Raw genomic sequence first — 24,825 nt, 5'->3', positions numbered from 1 at the left:
TACTATTGCCAATGTTAACTTACTCATACGACAATGATGAGATAACTACTTTTTATTTATTTTATTATCTTATTTATTAAATAGCTGAACCTACCAATTGTACGGATTCCACTGCACTGGTGCTGACTTCTTTCTAGGCGTACTCTTCTCGCATAAAAAATTTTTTATACTAAAAGTGATTGTCATTGATGTGACCTTTCAAGTAATAATTGTATAGAAAGTAGTAAATTATGTTGCCGTTTTGTAATATAGAGAGATATTACTATTATTAATAATAAAGAAAACTCTGATTAGGTATCCTGGCTGAGATAGCGCAGTGAGCATACGAAGCGTAAATTGAAAAGTGACTGACCCAAAATCGAGTCTACTTTAAGAAGTTCTGTTTTGAGGAGTACATCGCTAGTCTCAAAAGAATTTGATAAAGTGCAACTCTGAATCGTTGAAACGGCAAGGTGCGAGTTCGTCAGCATTGGTCAACTAAGAATCCATACGAAGCATGGAAACACAGTGAATGACACACTGATTGAAATTCTTAGTAATTACGGATTAACAATAGACAAAGCTGAAAGGTTTCTTTTTCTCAGCGACCCGAGCTTCATACTAAAACTATTTGCTTATATATTCATAAAGATATACACTCTATCAGACTCAGTTTACATCAACCATTAGGTTTTGTCAGTCAACTCTAAAACTTCACTTCTTTGAAAGAGTGGGAGAGAAAACTATTCACTATATGTGATTTCTGTTTTCCCATTGTGTTTACAAACTTAGAGCTTCAATAAGATATGTAGTGCACATAAAATTGTGATGTTCTAATGGCTTTCATGGTAAATAACAGTTGTTAATAATGTCTAGGATCAGGAAACTTTTTCTATATATACAAGGTTAGACTTCGGTGTGTTACACCTAGTTTATCATTGTTTTGCAAGAATGATTGAACTGAAGCTTTAGGGGGCTGAAGATCTATTAGCATGCTGGTTCATCAGATCTTTGTATGCATAGAAAATAATTAAGACAACAGCTTATATGACAGTCTTGCTTGCAGTTTAATGACTATCAAATGAGCTGAACTGGATAATAATGATAACTCCTACATTACCTTAGACTAGCAGCATCTCCATAAAGGTCAAATTGACCAGCGGAAGCAACCAACTGCTTACAGGGACACTGGCCAGTGCCGGAGCTGCAAACATTATGTTCGGAGCCAATCAGATTGCAGCTGCATTCTAGATAGAATAGAGCAAAGAAATAATTCAGTACAATGGACAATCTTACAATGTAAATAATCTGTTTCGAGAACGTTTGCGTTATACCAAATTTACGTTATGCAAACAGTAAAATATTTGCAAATTGCCTAATCCATTCCAAGATGGTCATAAACTCAACCTAGTGACTTTTCAAATTGAACAAACTAAACTTAAGTTATGTAATTTAATGACTGTACAGTAACTGTGGTATCATTGGTTTGTATTGACAACTTTTCCCTTTTTTCTTGTAAGTTTCACTTGGTTTAGGGTCCATGACTACAATAATTTTACATTAGGTTAAAGAGAGAGCACACCTTCAAGGTCGATTTAAATCAATTTTTTTCACTTTTTTTAGACAGCAATGTCAATGGTGGAAACAAAAACTCTACAAAGATAAACGAAAATATACATTTCCTATCGTTAAACCAAAGCTAGATTCAGTAATATCTCAAACAACTAGAACAAGTTATGACTATTAGTTGTATATATCACATTTATACGAGTGTTCATGACTGCATCTCCAAACTTTATTTCTACATAAAAGAGTCTCAAATTCTCCAGAAGAAAATATTTTAGGGTAGCCTTAAACATTTCTCTAGCGAAAAGCGAGTGAGCTTTCTCTCTCTAAAAAAACCTTTCCGATAATTACAAAGAATACATCTCACTGTAAATGATTCATTCAACCATTGGAAATGTTTCAACATGCTGCTCTCAATGCCTTTACTTCTCTCACGCTCAAAGCTCCTCCATGCTTAAAGTGGCTACATTAACAGAAAATGACAATTCACCTTTGCATCCAGTAGAAGTCATAGAATGATATCCGGCCAAACACATGTCACATCGCCGACCTTTGACCCTTGGCTGACAATGGCATTGTCCTCCATACAAACCACAGGTTGTATTTGGTATGGTACCCAGTTCATCACAGTCACATTCTGCAAAGTAAAACTAGAATTAGTCAGTTACTGGCGCTCATTCAGGCAAGATACATGTTAAGCAACATTACTGAGATAAGTTTTTAATCTAGCTTCATGTGTGGCCACTTGACAGGTCGTGATTTAACATCAGCAAATTTATTAACTAATTTATGACAACTACCCTATGTCGTAACAAGTCTGAAGCTAACTGGATATAAACTAAGAACCTACTTAGTATGTTTATTACTAGTAACTGATGTATTGCTGAGACTACACTTATGATGATATATCTCTAAGGTAGTCTATAATGTTTATTATTAGTAACTGATGTATTGCTGAGACTACACTTATGGTGATATATCTCTAAGGTAGTCTACAATGTTTATTATTAGGAACTGATGTATTGCTGAGCCTACACTTATGGTGATATATCTCTAAGGTAGTCTACAATGTTTATTATTAGGAACTGATGTATTGCTGAGCCTACACTTATGATGATATATCACTAAGGTAGTCTATAATGTTTATTATTAGTAACTGATGTATTGCTGAGACTACACTTATGGTGATATATCTCTAAGGTAGTCTACAATGTTTATTATTAGGAACTGATGTATTGCTGAGCCTACACTTATGATGATATATCACTAAGGTAGTCTATAATGTTTATTATTAGGAACTGATGTATTGCTGAGACTACACTTATGATGATATATCTCTAAGGTAGTCTATAATGTTTATTATTAGTAACTGATGTATTGCTGAGACTACACTTATGGTGATATATCACTAAGGTAGTCTATAATGTTTATTATTAGTAACTGATGTATTGCTGAGACTACACTTATGGTGATATATCTCTAAGGTAGTCTACAATGTTTATTATTAGGAACTGATGTATTGCTGAGCCTACACTTATGGTGATATATCTCTAAGGTAGTCTACAATGTTTATTATTAGGAACTGATGTATTGCTGAGACTACACTTATGGTGATATATCTCTAAGGTAGTCTACAATGTTTATTATTAGGAACTGATGTATTGCTGAGCCTACACTTATGGTGATATATCTCTAAGGTAGTCTACAATGTTTATTACTAGTAACTGATGTATTGCTGAGACTACACTTATGATGATATATCTCTAAGGTAGTCTATAATGTTTATTATTAGTAACTGATGTATTGCTGAGACTACACTTATGATGATATATCTCTAAGGTAGTCTACAATGTTTATTATTAGTAACTGATGTATTGCTGAGACTACACTTATGGTGATATATCTCTAAGGTAGTCTATAATGTTTATTATTAGTAACTGATGTATTGCTGAGACTACACTTATGATGATATATCTCTAAGGTAGTCTACAATGTTTATTATTAGTAACTGATGTATTGCTGAGACTACACTTATGGTGATATATCTCTAAGGTAGTCTATAATGTTTATTACTAGTAACTGATGTATTGCTGAGACTACACTTATGATGATATATCACTAAGGTAGTCTATAATGTTTATTATTAGTAACTGATGTATTGCTGAGACTACACTTATGGTGATATATCTCTAAGGTAGTCTACAATGTTTATTATTAGTAACTGATGTATTGCTGAGACTACACTTATGGTGATATATCTCTAAGGTAGTCTATAATGTTTATTATTAGTAACTGATGTATTGCTGAGACTACACTTATGACGATATATCTCTAAGGTAGTCTATAATGTTTATTATTAGTAACTGATGTATTGCTGAGACTACACTTATGGTGATATATCTCTAAGGTAGTCTATAATGTTTATTATTAGGAACTGATGTATTGCTGAGACTACACTTATGGTGATATATCTCTAAGGTAGTCTATAATGTTTATTATTAGGAACTGATGTATTGCTGAGACTACACTTATGACGATATATCTCTAAGGTACCTAGTCTAAGGTAGTCTAAAATGTTCTTTACTAACTTTTGATGTGTCGCTGAGCCTATTATTCTGAGCTGTCTCTAAGGTAGGCAACAATACAAACTTATTTTCATAATTTCCCTTTAGTAACATAGTTTTTACTTATAATTCAATTACGGTTTACACATGTAGTTTTTTCATACAGAAAACACAACCGTTGTGATGCTAAATGTAAATACTTGAAGCAGTTATCATTGATTTTGGGTGTTAAAATGAATTAAAACGAAATAGAACATATTCTTGTAATACTTGCTCTAGCATACTATCATCTGATATCTGATATTCGTTGTAATGAAGGAGACAGATTAACAACGATGTCAAAGTCTGCCAACTTGCTTGTCAAAACGTGGCTGTCTCACCTTTTGCACCTCGATATAATTCAGCCATGCTGGAGTGTATTAACATCTGACAAATAGAATCATCTCTTCCAGAATTCAACCAATCATAGCAACTTAATGGCTCTATCACTTCAGGTAGTGAGGCATAGTAGCTAAACTGCGACCAATCCGGAGCAAGCAGAAGTGTATCTATCATCACCTGACCAGCAATGACGGTAATATTGACGGCATATTGCCAGTCAATGAGAAGGAGCGTGTCTTCTGTTAGAGCCAAGAACCAACCAGAGGAAGCTATAAGCAAAAATTAACATAGCAAATGCACTATCAAATGGTAACAAATCTGGCCCTTTACGGTATCACAGTTGGAATAGTTGGCCATAAATGTCGATTTCCATGTGAAGACTGCCAAAGAAAAATTCTAAAGACTCGATTAAGCTATGTAGCCATAAAAAACAGTTGGATTACGAGTTGAGCTAAAAAACTTGAAAGCAGAACTCGACATACAATAAGAATATTAATTCAGACAGATTTGTAAAAAGCTGGTTTATTTACAGCAAATAAGATGTGAATGTAGATTCAACCTGGTTCTATTTATCTATCCTAGTTTACATTGGCAGAAAACTTATCAAAACACTGTCCATTATTTTTTGACACCAATTGTGTTTTAGCCTTTTCGCCACAACTCTGTGCCACCCAAACTATACAAAAAACGTATTAAATAGCTTTTCAGAAAAATTTTTATTCTGTGAAAACATTTCTTTAAAACATAAATCAGTCTCCGGGTAAAACTAAGTTTGGTTATTAAAAGTTATTAGTTATTTACGCTCATGCATGATGACATCAAATAATGTTTTTTGTTAATCAAATTAACTTCAGGGAAGCCCTAATATAGCTCATGATGATGGTTATTTCATAAGTGGAATGATTGTGATAGTTGCAAACACTGTATGCATTTGAGATATATGTACTAGCATGCAAGTTTTTACAGTAAAAATTGGTAACGCCTTGAAGAAAGTTAGAGGGAAAGTTGTGATTGTGTACCTTTGCAAGCAGAAGATTGCTTGCAAATCTATTGCTAAACAGACAGGACAGAACATCAGCTTGTTTGTGAAGATGCACAATCACTATCTGTCACTTTCTTCAAGGTTTTCAGCAGTTTTTTCTGTAAGAGCATTGCGAGATAACATCTCAAATGCATGCAGTATCTGCTCCCCTCAAAATATATTTAATTATAAAATAATCCCTGCATTATTATGTTATGTCTCCCCCTATGTTAAACCTTGAAAACAGTTGGTAAACTAGATTATTTGATATTTTCCAGTCTGAGTGTAAACAATTACTAGTTTCAATAATCAGAAATAATCCGGTTACAATAATTATTAGTTTTCAATAATCAGAAATGGTCAGGTTACAATAATTATTAGTGTTCAATAATCAGAAATGGTCAGGTTACAATAATTATTAGTGTTCAATAATCAGAAATTGTCAGGTTACAATAATTACTAGTTTTCCATAATCAGAACTAGTCAGGTTACAATAATTACTAGTTTTCAATAATCAGAACTAGTCAGGTTACAATAATTACTAGTTTTCAATAATCAGAACTAGTCAGGTTACAATAATTATTAGTTTTCAATAATCAGAAATCGTCAGGTTACAATAATTACTAGTTTTCAATAATCAAAACTAGTCAGGTTACAATAATTATTAGTTTGCCATAATGAGAACTAGTCAGGTTACAATAATTACTAGTTTTCCATAATCAGAAATCGTCAGGTTACAATAATTACTAGTTTTCCATAATCAGAACTAGTCAGGTTACAATAATTACTAGTTTTCCATAATCAGAAATAGTCAGGTTACAATAATTACTAGTTTTCCATAATGAGAACTAGTCAGGTTACAATAATTACTAGTTTTCCATAATCAGAACTAGTCAGGTTACAATAATTATTAGTTTTCAATAATCAGAAATAGTCAGGTTACAATAATTACTAACTTTCCATAATCAGAAATAGTCTGGTTACAATAATTATTAGTTTTCCATAATCAGAACTAGTCAGGTTACAATAATTACTAGTTTTCCATAATCAGAACTAGTCAGGTTACAATAATTACTAGTTTTCAATAATCAGAAATAGTCAGGTTACAATAATTATTAGTTTTCAATAATCAGAAATGGTCAGGTTACAATAATTACTAGTTTTCAATAATCAGAAATAGTCAGGTTACAATAATTACTAGTTTTCCATAATCAGAACTAGTCAGGTTATAATAATTACTAGTTTTCAATAATCAGAAATAGTCAGGTTACAATAATTACTAGTTTTCCATAATCAGAACTAGTCTGGTTACAATAATTACTAGTTTTCAATAATCAGAAATGGTCAGGTTACAATAATTACTAGTTTTCAATAATCAGAAATAGTCCGGTTACAATAATTACTAGTTTTCAATAATCAGAAATAGTCAGGTCGCAAGCCGCCAGAGATTGCTGTGATGGTTTTTAATTAGGTAAATATTTTCAAAGGATAGAAAATTTTCTGAAGCAACATTTGGTAGGTATAGTATACTGTATGCTTTTGGTCATACAGAGTGGTGGTAACCAAGCAGAAACCTAACTAATATCACAAAATTATTAGAGTGTTAATACTTTCATCAACGAGTCATATACCACTTCAAAAGAAATATAGCCATATATCCAAACAACAAACAAATAGGTTCACTATATCATCTTTATAATACTACTATAGACCCTGCCAGACAGATAAAAAACAAATAGAAAGGTTGATTATATCAACTTTATAATCTTAGTATGGACTCTACCACACAAACAAACAGCAAACAGATGGTGTGACTAAAGCATCTTTACAATCCTACTATATAGACTCTACCACACAGACAAACATTGCCTACCTGAAACTGAAAGTGATAAGTTCTCTTGGTGCCCAGATAGATTAGAGGTGACACTGAAAAGCAGGTTAGAGTCAGTGATAGACTTGTATCTAATGCCCAGACGATAGCTCCTACAATTATAGAGTAACTGGTAGTGAAGTGCTTGTGGCCAGTCACTCACCGGTAGCCATCCAAAAGCAGCAAAATGTACTCATATTTTATAATAACAGAAATGCTTATCCCTGGCAATTATACTATTAAACAAATCCTCTCTTCAAACATCCATCGTCATACAACCATCATCATGCAAAGATACCCTTCCTTTCATCATAAATGTTACGGTCTATCGTTAGTTTTTACAGCTAGTCAGTGGCTGCAAAAAGACAGTGTAAACTGACAAATGGCACAAATAAATCCGCAAACACATTATCTTATTACTTTTGCATCAGCTTCAAACTTTCTGAGAATTTGTTGGTAAGTCGCTAAGTAGACGGGTAATTGTTAATCTATTGGAATTATTAACCACATAATCAGGTACTGAGTTGTGAAGTCGACAGATGATATATGCATCGTTACGCATATGACGGTTTAACATCTACACCGAGCTGACAACCATGTCAAAGTTTGACTAATACACAAACGGCATGATATTCACATGAATGTAAGTAGCATTTTGCGGATAGGCCAAAGATTGACAGTTAAATAGGCACATTTTCTGATAGGCCATTGGTTTATAGTTAAATATGCGCATCTTCTTATAGGCCAACAGTTCACAATTCAGCATGCACATCTGCTGATTGGCCAACAGTTCACAATTCAGCATGCACATCTGCTGATTGGCCAACAGTTCACAACTCAGCATGCACATCTACTGATTGGCCAGTAGTTCAGAGTTAAACATGCTGATGCAATGACTAACTTGAGATACTTGAGGCACCTTGAGACAAGTAAATTGACATATGAGCTCACTCTCAGAATGCATTAAACTCGTATGTCAAGGTATGAATGTAAATATGTTTTAACTAGCAACTTCAATCAAAAGATTTTGTCATGTCTCTCAATAACAATCATGCTACAGTTAGCATTTGAAAGTAAGTTTTGGAATAGAGTTTTGAAAAGCACTTTTGGAATAGAATGGAACAGACCGGCTTCCACATCAAATGTTATACTCTCAAACCATATGATGGTAAATGAAATCATATTATACTCTCAAACTATGTGATGGTAAATGGAATCAAGGAAGATCTAGACTATGCTGTAAAGGTGTAGCTAAGTAGAGTTTAAAATGAAGTCAGATCAATAAAAACTCGTAGCAGATGACTGTTTGTATTCGAGCTGATTGGAGATCCGCTGTCATATGCAAACCACAATCATAGACAGTTTCAATCGAGAGAAATAGAGAGGAAAAGGAATACACAGCTGAGTGAGTTTGTCTCACCTGTATTGCTCAGATTCGTTCCCCGTCAATGCTATTGTGTAATAGCTGGTCTCGCCCACTTCACATGATACAACATTGCTACCAGTAAACTCTTCAATCGTTTTATCTGATTGGTCGATGTAAACAGGAGAACACTCTGTTGAACGTTCTTTAAACTCTAAATATAGATTATAAATGTTATACATGTATATGACATGGGAGAGGTCTCAGCGATGCTTATCGTAATCCGTCTAGCTTAATGGTTAAGTTGGCTGCTGCCAGATCTGGCAGTCCAGTCAAGTCCAGTACCATGCAGATGTTTCATCGCTAGATTTAATTGCTATAACTGGACACAGGGTTTAACAAAAAGACAAACACTGAGATTTATTTATAGATTTATGTTTATTGTTAACATTATTACTCAGATTATACCTACAAATTATACATGTATCTACCGAACCCATATGCGTTTAGAAGAGTTCAGCATTGTTACAGCATGAAACAGCAAACTCACCCCTGCTAGTTGATGTAAGTGTAACAAAATATGGCTGCAATGGCTATGGCTGCAAGCGTAGCCCACAACTAAACAATGTTTGCATGCTACTCAAAGCTTCAGTTATCGTGGAAACTTTCCACTTTAGAAAAAAGCTTTGCAGAGTCTCTAAATACCCATTGAACCTCCTAGCTACCACCGTCTCTGTAGTCAGAAGGGTCAGGAGTATCATTAGAAACGTGGGTTAGATTTACAAACGTTCCTATACTTCTTTAGAGACAAAAATATTTCTATAACTTATAACTCCGGTATGGATGAAAAGAATTAGTGCTTCAAGCGTACTGAATAAAGATAGCAGTGCCATGAAAATCAAACGTGCCAATAAAAAGCTGTCGTGACTGTGCTTTGAATTGAAGGAAGGATTACAATGAACCGGCTAAGCCTCAGTACCAAGTGTTGTTGAAGAGCAACCGATACCAGACAACAAATACTTCATATAACATTCAAATATCAAACAGAAAGGTGCCGCAATAAAAATAGTCGCAAGCTATTGACAGCATTGTGTAATTTCATAGCTCTCTCGCCGACTAGATACCTGTGATAGGGCTGGGTAGGTAGAAGCCCGCATTGACCGTATCACATACCCTACCACTAAAATTGGGTAAGCAATGGCACTGGCCACCCAGGAGGTTGCAGGTAGCACTCAGTGAGGCACCTGGCACACAGCCACAAGAGAGGCACTCCTGTGCAGGATATAGAAACAGTTGTCATACTCAATATGCTGAGTTATATTGTGACATTCTGATGTATCTATGGAGATCAAAGGTCTGCATACATCTATTGACTTAGTATGAGCTTTTTGGAGTCATTCTCTCCCGCGTCATTTCAAATATCTGGCTATAAACGACTTTTAGCATTTTCACACTGTGGATTAACACATTGACAATAGTACCATCACAAATACTCATAAAATAACGATATTTAGTCCACTGAATGTATCTGGTAACAGCTTTTTGATACCTCTATGAAAATAACACAAGGTCCTTTTGAATACCGAATACATCTACTAGAAAAATTCAGGTTAAAAATATTAGTTAAAAATATAACTTATTAAAGATAAGTTATAAGGATAAAACAGATAAAATATTTAGTTTTTAAAATTCTAACAAGGTAGCCTACATTGTTTAGATCAAATAAATGAAAGCAGATTTTATAGTCTAATGTAAGTATTTAGTCTACTAAATGTAAGTATTTAGTCTACTAAATGTAAGTATTTAGTCTACTAAATGCATCTGGTAATGGCTTCTTATGTTTTCTATAGAAATGACACAAGGTCATTATAAAAACGGAATGCTAAAAAAATTGGGCAAAACAATTAGACAAAACTCAATGTAAGTTAGTAAATATATAATTTACCTGTTCAAATGTAGCAGGAAACTGGTAGAATGTTGGACGACACATCGAGCAAGTGAGTGATGCAGTTGTAGCCTTACACCTGCACTGTCCACTCACTTCATCGCACGTAGAACCAGGAATAACTCCGTATTTGGAACAGCCACACGCTACAGCATGAAAGGTATAACTGCTGGCAATAATGTTCGTTGCACAGGGAATGATAGAATAATAACTTGTATGAATGTTTAAGTTTGTAAAGCCTTTTTATGTCAAATAAGCCAGCGAAAAATTTGGATTTCATGATTCTATATTATAAAATCAAAGGAATTTGCTAAAACATAAAGTGAGGAGTCATGAAAGAGATTATAAACCAGAACAAATACGCATAATACAGACTACTCATTGGAAGGGCTAGTTTTACAGATTCATAATTCTCAGTATAACAACGTATCTACTGCCAGTGATAGATAATTTTCGGTATAGCAACGTATCCACTGCCAGCGATAGATAATTCTTAGTATAACAACGTATCCACTGCCAGTGATAGATAATTCTCGGTATAGCAACGTATCTACTGCCAGCGATAGATAATTTTCAGTATGACAACGTATCCACTGCCAATGATAGATAATTTCAACAACTGCTCTCACAGTTCAGCTAATTCTTACAGACATTTGCAAACGCTTAAATTTCACACTTTAAAACATAAAAAATTGGTTATACATATTATAATAGAGTAGTACATTATATACTTAATAATACGAAGCATAATAAAGGTTTTCTATGAACTTCATATATGATAAAATGTACTGAATATATTACCTAGAGAAGGTAATAGATGATAAAATGTACTGAATATACTACCTAGAGAAGGTAATAGATGATAAGATGTACTGAATTTATTACCTAGAGAAGGTAATAGATGATAAAATGTATTGAATATATTACCTAGAGAAGGTAATAGATGATAAAATGTACTGAATTTATTACCTAGAGAAAGTAATAGATGATAAAATGTATTGAATATATTACCTAGAGAAGGTAATAGATGATAAAATGTACTGAATTTATTACCTAGAGAAGGTAATAGATGATAAAATGTACTGAATTTATTACCTAGAGAAGGTAATAGATGATAAAATGTACTGAATTTATGACCTAGAGAAGGTAATAGATGATAAAATGTACTGAATTTATTACCTAGAGAAGGTAATAGATGGCAGAGCTTGATACTTTTAAAACTTGAGCAATTATTTTTAAAGTTGCTTATTAAATTGAAACAAATAATGCAACAATATAATTATAATATATAATATAATTATAGCATAGCACAGCGATGAAATACAATAGTCATTCAAGATAGCTTACAGCATATTTACAAAAGAATTCATTTTCAAAAAGTCGATGAAAAATTGAAAATTCATCTTGAGCAAGACTACAGTTCAATGCATTGCCATAGTTCATCTCTTCAAGAGTAACTTACGCTGGCAGGAACCAAGGCTTTCTAATCCATAGTAATGAGGAGCACATTGCGAGCATTTGTCTCCCCTGACATTGTTCTTACACTGACACACTCCCCCGCTGTCACATCTGCTGTCTCCATTAAAAGTCCCTTGAATATCACACTTGCAGTCTATAGAATAACGAGCAAAGGTATGTAGCTCTCATACATCACCTGATGAGTACTCATTACTGATTGGACAAGACGATCTCTAATCAACATCGAGTAAAGGATCGAATGAGACTGATGAATGCGACAAACTAATGAATGCGGTATTCTGACGAATACCAAATTTTGATAAACCAACAGGCACTAACTTCCCCACACATATATCAGGAGAAGTAAGAGGCAAGCTTGAGTTGATGTGATATCCATCAATACATTGGTACAGGCACTAACTTACCCACACAGATATCAGGAGAAGTAAGAGGCAAGCTTGAGTTGATGTGATATCCGTCAATACATTGGTACAGGCACTAACTTACCCACACAGATATCAGGAGAAGTAAGAGGCAAGCTAGAGTTGATGTGATATCCATCAATACATTGGTACAGGCACTAACTTACCCACACAGATATCAGGAGAAGTAAGAGGCAAGCTCGAGTTGATGTGATATCCGTCAATACATTGGTACAGGCACTAACTTACCCACACAGATATCAGGAGAAGTAAGAGGCAAGCTTGAGTTGATGTGATATCCGTCAATACATTGGTACAGGCACTAACTTACCCACACATATATCAGGAGAAGTAAGAGGCAAGCTTGAGTTGATGTGATATCCATCAATACATTGGTACAGGCACTAACTTACCCACACAGATATCAGGAGAAGTAAGAGGCAAGCTTGAGTTGATGTGGTATCCATCAATACATTGGTACAGGCACTAACTTACCCAAACAGATATCAGGAGAAGTAAGAGGCAAGCTTGAGTTGATGTGATATCCATCAATACATTGGTACAGGCACTAACTTACCCAAACAGATATCAGGAGAAGTAAGAGGCAAGCTTGAGTTGATGTGATATCCGTCAATACATTGGTACAGGCACTAACTTACCCAAACAGATATCAGGAGAAGTAAGAGGCAAGCTTGAGTTGATGTGATATCCGTCAATACATTGGTACAGGCACTAACTTACCCACACAGATATCAGGAGAAGTAAGAGGCAAGCTTGAGTTGATGTGATATCCATCAATACATTGGTACAGGCACTAACTTACCCACACAGATATCAGGAGAAGTAAGAGGCAAGCTCGAGTTGATGTGATATCCGTCAATACATTGGTACAGGCACTAACTTACCCACACAGATATCAGGAGAAGTAAGAGGCAAGCTTGAGTTGATGTGATATCCATCAATACATTGGTACAGGCACTAACTTACCCACACATATATCAGGAGAAGTAAGAGGCAAGCTTGAGTTGATGTGATATCCATCAATACATTGGTACAGGCACTAACTTACCCACACATATATCAGGACAAGTAAGAGGCAAGCTCGAGTGGATGTGATATCCATCAATACATTGGTACAGGCACTAACTTACCCACACATATATCAGGAGAAGTAAGAGGCAAGCTAGAGTTGATGTGATATCCATCAATACATTGGTACAGGCACTAACTTACCCACACAGATATCAGGAGAAGTAAGAGGCAAGCTAGAGTTGATGTGATATCCATCAATACATTGGTACAGGCACTAACTTACCCAAACAGATATCAGGAGAAGTAAGAGGCAAGCTTGAGTTGATGTGATATCCGTCAATACATTGGTACAGACACTAACTTACCCACACAGATATCAGGAGAAGTAAGAGGCAAGCTTGAGTTGATGTGATATCCATCAATACATTGGTGGCAAAAATAGGATGTTGTAAAATCATAACAGCCGAGACAGACACCATGCCCAAGTGTGTCATTGTATTCGCAGCTATCCGCATGTCCATGGCATTCACACTCTAAAACAACACAACAAGACTTCTTCAAGTACAGATTGGCTTTTTAACAGGTAGCAGATACTGCAGACGATTTCTTCAAATTCTGTGAGAAGTTTTAAAAACTATAAGACCGAGTTCACATATTTTTAACATGCGAATCAGTGGTTTCTTGAATGGTCTAAAGATATTTTGAACACTTCATTGTTTCACAAGGAATGATTTGCTATACAACTTGGTTCAATGAGGACATAGTCCCTCAGCCTTCTTCTATAATAACCATCAGTAGCGCGATTGGTAGCTCTTTAAATAATTCTTTAGGACACTATATACATAACTCTAAAGATAACTCTATGGATAAATCTACAGGTTACTTGATAGGTAACTCTATAGGTACCTCTATAGATAATTCTATGAATAACTCTATAGGTAACATGAGAGGTCACTTTAGAGATAACTCTATGGGTAACTCTATAGGTAAATAAACCACAGTTATATGAAAATAATGAGCTCCCATCACATTTCACAACCCTTAGACAACTAAGATGTTTTAAAATATCAAGAATTACTCACTCTGACACTCATTGGCAGTTCCACCCTCTGGCAAGTAGTACCCTGGCAGCCATGATCGATTGTTATAAAGTGGCAGACAGTATTCACAATTGACTCCAGCTGTGTGATGCTGGCATACACATTGCGTTTGCCCACCCACAATGTGACACAAACTGGCATGTAGGTGGCAGAAGCACCTGGAACAAGTATTAGCGATAGAAAATGATTACCATTTGTAAACTAACCCAAAAATATCAGATCTTTTGCCGAAAGCCCAGCAAATCATTTCATAAGAACAACACATAACTATCTTAAAAATAGACAACCTTATCAAAATGATAGAAAGTTAAGGTGCCGCCAAACAATGTAAGAAAGGGCAGAAGACCGCAAAAAGTCAACACCTTATCACTTGTCCTGCGATTTTTTCCCAGCATGCAATTTTTTCCTGGAGAGTTGTCATCGGGTTTAACAGATGATCACAACTCAAAAATACAGCTTAGTATTGTAGTAAGCATAGCCACGTCTCATACCAGTTTATTCAAAGGGTGACAGGATGGAGGCAATGACATCGTATGCAGGAATAATCATATTATAAATTTTCCAACTAAACACAATAAAACCTAATAGGATGATTAAAAACAAAAGTTCACAGACACAAAAACATTGGTGTATATTGTAGGGATAAAAAGTTTATCTTGTTGGTGTATATTGTAGGGATAAAAAGCTTATCGACAGACAAAAGCCAGAATAAAGGAATAACCGGGCATGACAGATAGTAAGACAAGGCGAAGCGCTGCATAAAAAGCTGACGTTTATTAATGGTTGCGCATCTCAGAAGCAATAGTTTAACATTTATAACAACGACTCTTCTTCGTGCTTTAAGAAGATTGCGCATCGCAGAAGGCACATCACAAGGTCAACCAACAAAGCTTTTAATGTTGATTTTTTTGGCTATAATTAGGTTAGTCATCTTTTTGAAACAAGCGATAAAAGGGAGAATAAAGTTGGTCGAATATCATGAAATTCCTACTGACTCATCATATAGTAGTCAGCTGAACAGCGGAGCATGATTGCTACTTTGATTTTGTCGTCAGTATTCAATTTTTCAACAGCAGTGAGAAATAGATCAAACCCTTCCTTGAATCTAGCCAACTGATTTTAGAGATCAGAGCCATCTTGTGTGGGCTGTGAATCATGAAAGAAAGTCAAGATTCATCTTTGTGGTATAGAAATAACAGGTACTCACTCGGCAACAAGTTGGATCTCTGACATGGCATAGTAGTATTTGAAGAGGTTGAAACCTCCACTGACCTCTTCACCGTCCGTAGCAGGGTGAAGAAACCTGAATCTTATGTCTGTAAACTGTAGAAATGTCTGCCAATTGGTGTTATTGTATGACTGATACAAATTAGATATATTGTTGAATTCTGGGCCAAGATATCGTTCATACCTGTAATGTTTTCAACAAACTGATTGGTGATATGCAATTAGAGATGGCCAATGGATAAATCTGATAAGAACATATTAGTGTTCACAGATGCATTAGTTATAGGCAATTCTTCAGCTACTCCAACCAGCAAAGATTAAGTGCTTACAAAGATCTCAGTTCATCACTTTTAACCATACATCGGCAGGCATGCACTTATCTACCACCAATAGACCTTGCCTGACTCCATTATCTCCTACCCTTGTGTACGCAATCAAAAACTAATACAGTAAAGTTTGAAATGTGAAATTGAAATGTGAATGCCATGTCTGTATCCATCGAACATCTCCTAGCATTGAAAGTCAAAAGCACCTTAATTATGTCACCCCCTATACTAACTGTGTCACCCCCCTATTCTAACTGTGTCACCCCCCTATACTAACTGTGCCACCCCCCCCCCCTATTCTAACTGTGCCACCCCCTATACTAACTGTGTCACCCCCTATACTAATTGTGTTACCTCCATTACTAACTGTGTCACCTCCATTACTAACTATGTCACCCTTATACTGTCTGTCTCACTACTACATATACTAGTCATGTCATCACCCAGACTAACTGTTTCATCGCCTATACTAACTGTATTATTGCCCACATTTTGTTATAAAGAACATTTATTACATCGGATAAACTGAGATGGAGTTTTTCCACAAGCTCTGTCTATGGCATCATACATTGAATATCATATACATGTAGAGCTTGTAAAGGGTAACATAACTAAACATTTGACCCAATTTTTAGGAGATGGCAACTTATATAGTTTTATAAAGTAGCCCATATTGTCATGACTCACTATATACTAACATTAAAACTAAACCAAATAGTAGGAGATAGGTCAGCAGCATCAAATGTGAAAAAACATTTTTTGATGACAAATATCTAAAGAATCAATAGTTTATTGTAAATAAATTCCCAGCAATATTTTGTTTATTGCTAGGAGAGAATTAGGCGCCAAAGTCCATAATGATCATATCATGGTCCACGACTCTGATGGAATGCATCAAGCTCATGCAATACCCATTATCTCCATTGTAACTATAACATATTACCTTGCTAGCACATCAAAGATGACCTGACCACCTGTGTATGGTAAGATGTCGCTATACGCTTGTGAGCAGATGACTTCTTCCGGATTATCTGCTATATCTAAAGCAGCCTCGAGTTTGTAAGCTGAGAGACAGTCCTTAGCGTAATACTGCCAGACAGACCAGCTTCTACCTCTATCACTCGACCTTTCCAGTACCACCTGACGAGGCCTCGCTGTCAAACAGAATGAGTGATTGGATAGTCATAGAATCTCTCACTTTTTAAATTAGTTTACTACTATAATAGTGGGAGAATCAATCACAAAATTATTTCTAGCACATTCAGAATGGTAGCTAGTTGGAGTAGCACACAAGTTGATGGCATTCGCAAACCGCTCAACACAAATATTGAATTCATGTTCTTTTATTCCCTGCCCTCTGGAGAGTTTGTAAAAAAACATCTATCGTAGATTAAGGTACGGTACTAGCAATTATGGAGGCTTAAGAAGCACCCATAATTGCCCGGTAGAAGATAACTCCATACCTGGAGTTATCTTCTACCAGTGGTATTCCATGAAATGCGGCAGGAACAGTACTGTGTACTGATAAGATGATTCTAGGGTTGCAATGCCTTAAAACTGTACAGTAGCATTGCAGTGGGCAGTAATTTAGCAGTGCATTGCAACTTCTAATGTCCAGTAGATATTTATTGCTAATGCAACTGCGCTCCTGCTGCAAATTATCCACTGAGATTTACTGCACATTTACATCTATGGAACATGCTGGCACATTTTCATAGTGCAAATGTGCATCTTCAAAACTTGAAACTACATGCGTTGTGCAACTGCGCATTAGTATGAAGTTGATACTGTGAATAAAATGACACTGTAGACTTCCTAAATATCTGTGTATTAATAATAATATGATCCATGGAGGAATCTAAATATCTAATGAAATCTTAGAAATTTACTGAACACACTTGCTATATGGCAAGATATCAGCTAAGGTAGCCTACAAACCTTAGATATTGACAATGACCTCTGGGCATGTATATAACGAGGAGCCGCATATGCACAGTCAGAAGTCGCCATAACTTGGTTAGTTGGCAACATAATAGATAGCACCGCAACAAGTAACTACTAATATCTATACCTTCCTCTATCTAAATCTCAATGTTTGTCTGTTTGTCTGTCTAGTTATAACCATGAAGTTTTAGTAATTAAAAACCTGCTGCCCAATTTGAACTCAAAACTAATACGCTATCCAATATGCTATGCTGTACCTCTGGCTATACCATGGAATAAATTGTGCAAATACTTATTACACCTATCAATATTTCACTGCTTTATGCTTGACACTACAGCTAGGGTTATGTGTGAAGCCATCAGGGATCGCTAAACATATTATGGAAATGTTTACTTTTCCATATCCATTTCCATAAACATAAATATTTCCATAATTTTATGGAAATGGATATGGAAATTTTATTTTAGAAATATGGAAATGTTATGGAAATGGAAATAATATGGAAATGAATTATGGAAATGTTATGGAAATGGAAAAAATATGGAAATGAATTATGGAAATGTTATGGAAATGGAAATAATATGGAAATAAATTATGGAAATGTTATGGAAATGGAAAAAACTATGGAAATGAATTATGGAAATGTTATGAAAATGGAAATAATATGGAAATAAATTATGGAAATGTTATGGAAATGGAAAAAAATATGGAAATGAATTATGGAAATATTATGGAAATGGAAATAATATGGAAATAAATTATGGAAAGGGTATGGAAATGGAAATAATATGGAAATTATGGAAATGAATTATGGAAATTTTATGGAAATGGAAATAATATAGAATTGAATTATGGAAATTGTAACATACACGTAATCCAAGATATAAACAGAGGGGAGTTATATTGTATAGACTAGGCTACATGAATAGACAATGGTAATACACAAACAGCTAACATCAGTGGTATTACAGAAACTATTAAAGGGGTCTGGAAGAAACTAACGCAAATTGTCTCTTGCTCGGCTACATGTATAGACAATGGTAACACACAAACCCAGCTAACATCCGTGGTATTACAGAAACTAATAAAGTGGTCTGGGAGAAATTAACTCAAACTGTCTCTAGACTTGGCTACATGTACGGACAATGGTAACACACAAACCCAGCTAACATCAGTGGTATTACAGAAACTATTAAGGAAGTCTGAAAGAAACTCTCAAAACATCTCAAATCGTCTCTGGCTTAGTTATAGGCAATGGTAGCATACAGTTTTGATGTTGCCTGGACCCTAAATAAAGTATATTAGCAAGCAAATATCATATTCATATTATGTATAAATTAATCACATATTCGGGAAGAGTTGACGATTGCACACACACACACGCTCATTTGACACGCAAGCGCGCACACATACATACACACCAGGAATCGCTAAACATATTATGGAAATGTTTACTTTTCCATTTCCATAAACATAAATATTTCCATAATTTTTATGGAAATGGATATGGAAATTTTATTTTAGAAATATGGAAATGTTATGGAAATGGAAAAAATATGGAAATGAATTATGGAAATGTTATGGAAATGGAAAAAATATGGAAATGAATTATGGAAATGTTATGGAAATGGAAAAAATATGGAAATGAATTATGGAAATGTTATGGAAATGGAAATAATATGGAAAGGAATTATGGAAATATTATGGAAATGGAAATAATATGGAAATAAATTATGGAAATGTTATGGAAATGGAAATAATATGGAAATAAATTATGGAAATGTTATGGAAATGGAAATAATATGGAAATAAATTATGGAAATGTTATGGAAATGGAAATCATATGAAAATGAATTATGGAAATGTTATGGAAATGGAAATAATATGGAAATAGATTATGGAAATGTTATGGAAATGGAAATAATATGAAAATGAATTATGGAAATGTTATGGAAATGGAAAATGTGACAAACACGTAATCCCTGGAAGCCATACCAGAAGAAATGCGTGCCCATACTTGAAGAAAAATGATTCAACTCACTTGGCCAACAGGATTATTGCAATCAGTACAGATCTGTAGTAGACACTTCAGCCCTACTAAACTATGAATTACACAGAAATAAACAAACTCACACATTTAAAGGTTACAGCGGTATACTTGAGGAAAAATAAATTTTACCGCGCAAAAACTTTTTTATTACCTGTGCAATGCCGGGCATTCAGCTAGTTGTTCTACAATTGTAAGGTCTGAAAAATGGGAATCTCTAAGTCAATTGCATACCCTTTATACATAGGAAATACAGTATAAAGGCACTCTAAGATGAGACTTAAGTGGGCCTAAGGTAGGAGTTGGGGGACATTTGGGTGAAGCAGATGACATTTGGTGAGCCATGAGTGACTCTTAAGTGGCTTTGTAGGCTACTCATCATGTACTGCAGTAGTCTAGTAGAGATGACACATGTCAACTCTGGTCAAACATTCATAACAAATCCATGCTAAAATAATCCTACAGTATGAAGCCATGTTGCCCAAAGGTTACTAGGTTTCCGCTAAAAGTTTACTGAGTGATAGTATAGCGACGCAATCCTGTATGGGGCTGCAATGCCATCATGGAAGCAGCCATATCGATCTCACTCTGTTGTGATTTATTGTCGCTGTTTGAACGGAAAACATCCATGTGCGTAGGTCTTGTCTTCCCGTTGTTTTAAATGCAGACGTATGCTTTGACATAAGGCGGCGCAAAACCATCGCACCTTATGAAAACATGATCGGTGTGTCGACCCAGCGTAGCACTTAAGCACTGGTGCACCCAGGTGTCACTACGATATCGCTGTATAGAAACCTAATAATTGTAGTTTATACCTAACACCTAATGAGAACCTAACACAATTATGGAATGTATTATAATAAATAATACCAAAATAATATTTGGTGCTATAAAAATACTATGGTGGAAGTTGTCTGCTGTACGTATTCACCGAAGAACTGAGTGAGATGAAAAAGGAATGATTTAGCCCACCAGGAATGTACTAAATAACACCACTATTGACTACAGCTGGAGGAGCAGTACGTACTCATCAGACAGAGACTAAGAAAGAAATAGAGATAACAGAGTAAAATTTCTCCTTTTAGACCAGCGCTTCTCATTGCTGACCCCCCCCCCCACCATTGACAAGAGTCTCCTACGACTGACAAGAGTCTCCTACGACTGACAAGAGTCTCCTACGACTGACAAAAGCCCCTTACGACTGACAAGAGCCCCTACGACTGACAAGAGCCCCTACGACTGACAAGTGTCTCTACGACTGACAAGAGCCTCCTACGGCTGACAAGAGTCCCTACGACTGACAAGAACCCCCTATGACTGACAAAAGCCCCCTACCACTAACAAGAGCAGCTACGACTGACAAGAGCCCCCTACGACTGACAAAAGCCCCCTACGACTGACAAAAGCCCCTTACAACTGACAAGAGCCCCCTACGACTGACTAGAGCCTCACTCTATAATCTTTGACTTTTTCATGCCTCTCCTCTGCTATTATCTTATCAAAGTGTGTCTTTTATGCGTGAATGAAATACGACACTCATTACAATATTAATTTTCCATGTATAAAAAAAGAAGAGAATCTGGATTCACACAGGAAAGTTGTTACAATGGCAAATTATTTTTCTTTATACTAACTAACAATTTTCACAACCCAGCGAACAACAGCTCACACCCATTAAGGGCACGAGCAAGTCTAATTGGAAATGCCTGTTTTAGACACAACTGCTGAGCATTCATGCATTTAATTAAAATAATTTTTTATGTAGATGAAAATCTGGCATACCTGAGTTGAAATGAAAAATAATGTTGTCTGTGAGCTGATAAAGTTTATTGAACGACACTTGATAGATTATATGAAGAGGCTCCGGGTAGGTCAGCCATGATACACTCTGCCACCATGAAAGAGGATCAGCATCTGCAGCCATCTCTGGAGAGTGTGCCAATGTGGGGTCACTCGTGTTGCACAGTCTCATACAGTCAACATCAGCATGGCCCTTTAAACAATTGAATATCATCAAGCCACGCCACCAATTTTTAAAGAAATTTATCATTCTTTTACACTGTTGGTAGTTGCAAATGAATTAAGAAAATAGTATCCATAGATTCGTGTGAAGAGTGATACAAAATACTAGCAACTGTACAATGTCACCAGAAATTACGAACCAACATCACATTTTAAGAAACCTCTGCTGGTAGTGATGATTATACTGCTTTAATTTTGCTATAAACCACTACAAACCATATACCATTATATGCAGAATTTTCTAACGATTAAAATATGGCAAGTTTTCAATAAGAAGCAATTGGCAATTAATTTTGTTCAATAAATATGTGTATGCAATTGACTTTGACAAAACTCAAAAGATAGCCTAGATAATTGCTCATTGTATTTCCAACTAATTCATTTTGTGATACTACTGGAACTACTTGTTATAATTGGGGGCCCAGGAACAGGCCATTGGAGGTGTGTAAAGTACTGGATATAATACGGATATAACATGATGAGACTAATTCCATCACCTCTGCTATAAAGTGAGACTGAAAGGTTTTCACTATATTCTGCTAGAATAAGGAGAAATTTCTACATCTAATGATGTTCAATATGTGGTAATTAAATGGATGAACATTTCTCCAGCAAAGGGGCCAAGATGAACAAAGGTGTTAATTATTGGGTGGTCTCATTTCTGGCAGCATTGTACTTATGAAACCTGCTGCTCTAAAATGCTTGCGGAATTGATTATAGGCACTATGTTTTAGTCACAGTAAAATCTTGTTGATCATTTCAAACTGTGTAGCCAATAGATTAATTTCTTTAAAAATTTGAAGCATAAACGTTTATCCGAAAAATTGTGATTCTGAGTAATATTTAGTGTAGCAACTGTTCTCATGAACCTCTCGCTAACTCATTCATACCGAGAGAGTTTTAGTACACGCAGTATTCTGTCGTCTAACTTATATGCCTAGACGCATGACTAAACTAGAAAGTATCAATTTAATAATAATCAATATCAAAAAACTAGAGAAATAAAACTAAAGTGACTAGGGTAAGTTATTTTCTTCACCCTGCACCCACTTCTACTCACAGAGCAAGAAGTATCATAAAACTATCTTTAATTATATATAGTTATATATACATGTTATACCTGTAGTTATATATATACGTGTAGTTACATATATACATGTAGTTATATATATACATGTAGTTATATATATACATGTATGATAACTATACATATAATATTGCCACAGTAATAACAGCTTGTAAGATTAAAATAGTGAGAATACAGTTTGATTTCCAGAGTGAGACCAAAAGAGTAGAAACAATAAAAATAGTAATGCATAAATGATCGGGAAATTAAAATTTCCTAGAATTACATTTGCTAATAAAATTGCCAATTTCCCAGCCAACAAATTTTTATCATCCATTCATTTAATAATGTAAAAACAAATTTGCATAATATACATATTCAGTACTAATGAGAGAAATTTATTTATGAGGATTAATGTAAAATACAAGAGCGCAAAAAGATTACAGTAAAAGGTTGGCTACTTTCCAAGTGATAATATCAATCATGAAAATGATTAGGGAGTTTGCAACCTGTTCTCTGCATGCTCAAACAAAATGATCATGAAAACATATATTGAGAAGGGTTTTCATTAATTTAAGGATCTATAGTAAAATATCCCACAATGAGTTAATATAATAAATATCCCACAATGAAAGTAAAATTAAATTTTAATTATATGCTTTGTGATCTTGTATTTTATCCAAATTGTGCATGCAATTATCTGGATTGAAAAAAGCACTTGTTTAAAACCAGTACGTATTCAAAAAAACAGTTCAAGTGCTCAAAGAACAAGTGAATTTCCTTCATCTGGAGGTGAGTGCAGGCTTAAACAGTTTTAAAGATCCAAAGTCCAACAACAAGAACACTAGATTTCCTGCTGAAACATATTTCTGACACATCGCGTCTACTAAATGCTAGAGCTAATCTAGTTCATGAGCTGTCCTACTAAATATCAACCCTTTCAAGCGTCTTACCAGGATACAGTATTCTGAGGGAGGATCACCACAAGTTCCATTCAATGGTATAACTTGAAAATCCTTCACTACATTTCTACTTCGAAATAGATGCTGTGCTTCTGGAAGACAGGCTCTGTAGATAACCCCATCATTTCCTAGATCTTCACAGACAGAGGACAAGCTCGCAGATGTTGGCAGTGTCAGGGTAGTGGCAAGAAGTAGCAGTGCTTCACCAATCATATCGTTTCAAGCCTCTGTGATTTTACTGACTCAGCAGCAAATAGTTGGTTAAGAATGTTTCCTATAAAACAATTGCCCAACCACATCAGTTTGGTTTGTCCACCATAATTAGATTTTCTCTAAAATAATGTCATTGGAAATGCCATAAAGGTTTAACCCAAGATCCAATCAAACAAGAATACCTTAAAACCTCTATGTGGATGCCACCTCTAATAGAATGCCACTATAGAAGAAGGGTTGAAAAATACAGCGCCATCCTTTAATTGAATGCCAACTCTATTTGACCACCACTTTGAAATTAGAAAATGATCAGTAG

The 24,825-nt window shown here is 35.2% G+C and overlaps 1 protein-coding gene across 1 annotated transcript in view; it reads right to left on the bottom strand.

Moving 5' to 3' along the window:
• The window catches only part of LOC137400784 (laminin subunit beta-4-like), a 32,107-nt gene extending 7,598 nt beyond the window's left edge, over nt 1-24,509 (bottom strand). The window contains exons 1-14 of the mRNA XM_068087120.1: nt 24,288-24,509; nt 22,029-22,239; nt 17,198-17,408; nt 15,909-16,112; nt 14,684-14,859; nt 13,967-14,134; nt 12,152-12,301; nt 10,690-10,835; nt 9,869-10,016; nt 8,802-8,958; nt 7,385-7,494; nt 4,490-4,759; nt 2,036-2,182; nt 1,100-1,226 (exon numbers count right to left, since the gene is read on the bottom strand). Coding sequence (XP_067943221.1) covers nt 1,100-1,226; nt 2,036-2,182; nt 4,490-4,759; nt 7,385-7,494; nt 8,802-8,958; nt 9,869-10,016; nt 10,690-10,835; nt 12,152-12,301; nt 13,967-14,134; nt 14,684-14,859; nt 15,909-16,112; nt 17,198-17,408; nt 22,029-22,239; nt 24,288-24,509 — 2,447 coding nt within the window. The remainder of the gene's footprint in view (nt 1-1,099; nt 1,227-2,035; nt 2,183-4,489; nt 4,760-7,384; nt 7,495-8,801; nt 8,959-9,868; nt 10,017-10,689; nt 10,836-12,151; nt 12,302-13,966; nt 14,135-14,683; nt 14,860-15,908; nt 16,113-17,197; nt 17,409-22,028; nt 22,240-24,287) is intronic.
• Nucleotides 24,510-24,825: the final 316 nt, after the last annotated feature.

Source organism: Watersipora subatra, chromosome 7 (genome assembly GCF_963576615.1).
Source record: "Watersipora subatra chromosome 7, tzWatSuba1.1, whole genome shotgun sequence".
NCBI classification, from domain to species: Eukaryota; Metazoa; Bryozoa; class Gymnolaemata; order Cheilostomatida; family Watersiporidae; genus Watersipora; species Watersipora subatra.
Note: the sequence above shows the minus strand (reverse complement) of the source record. Positions and strands in the feature narration are given on the sequence as shown.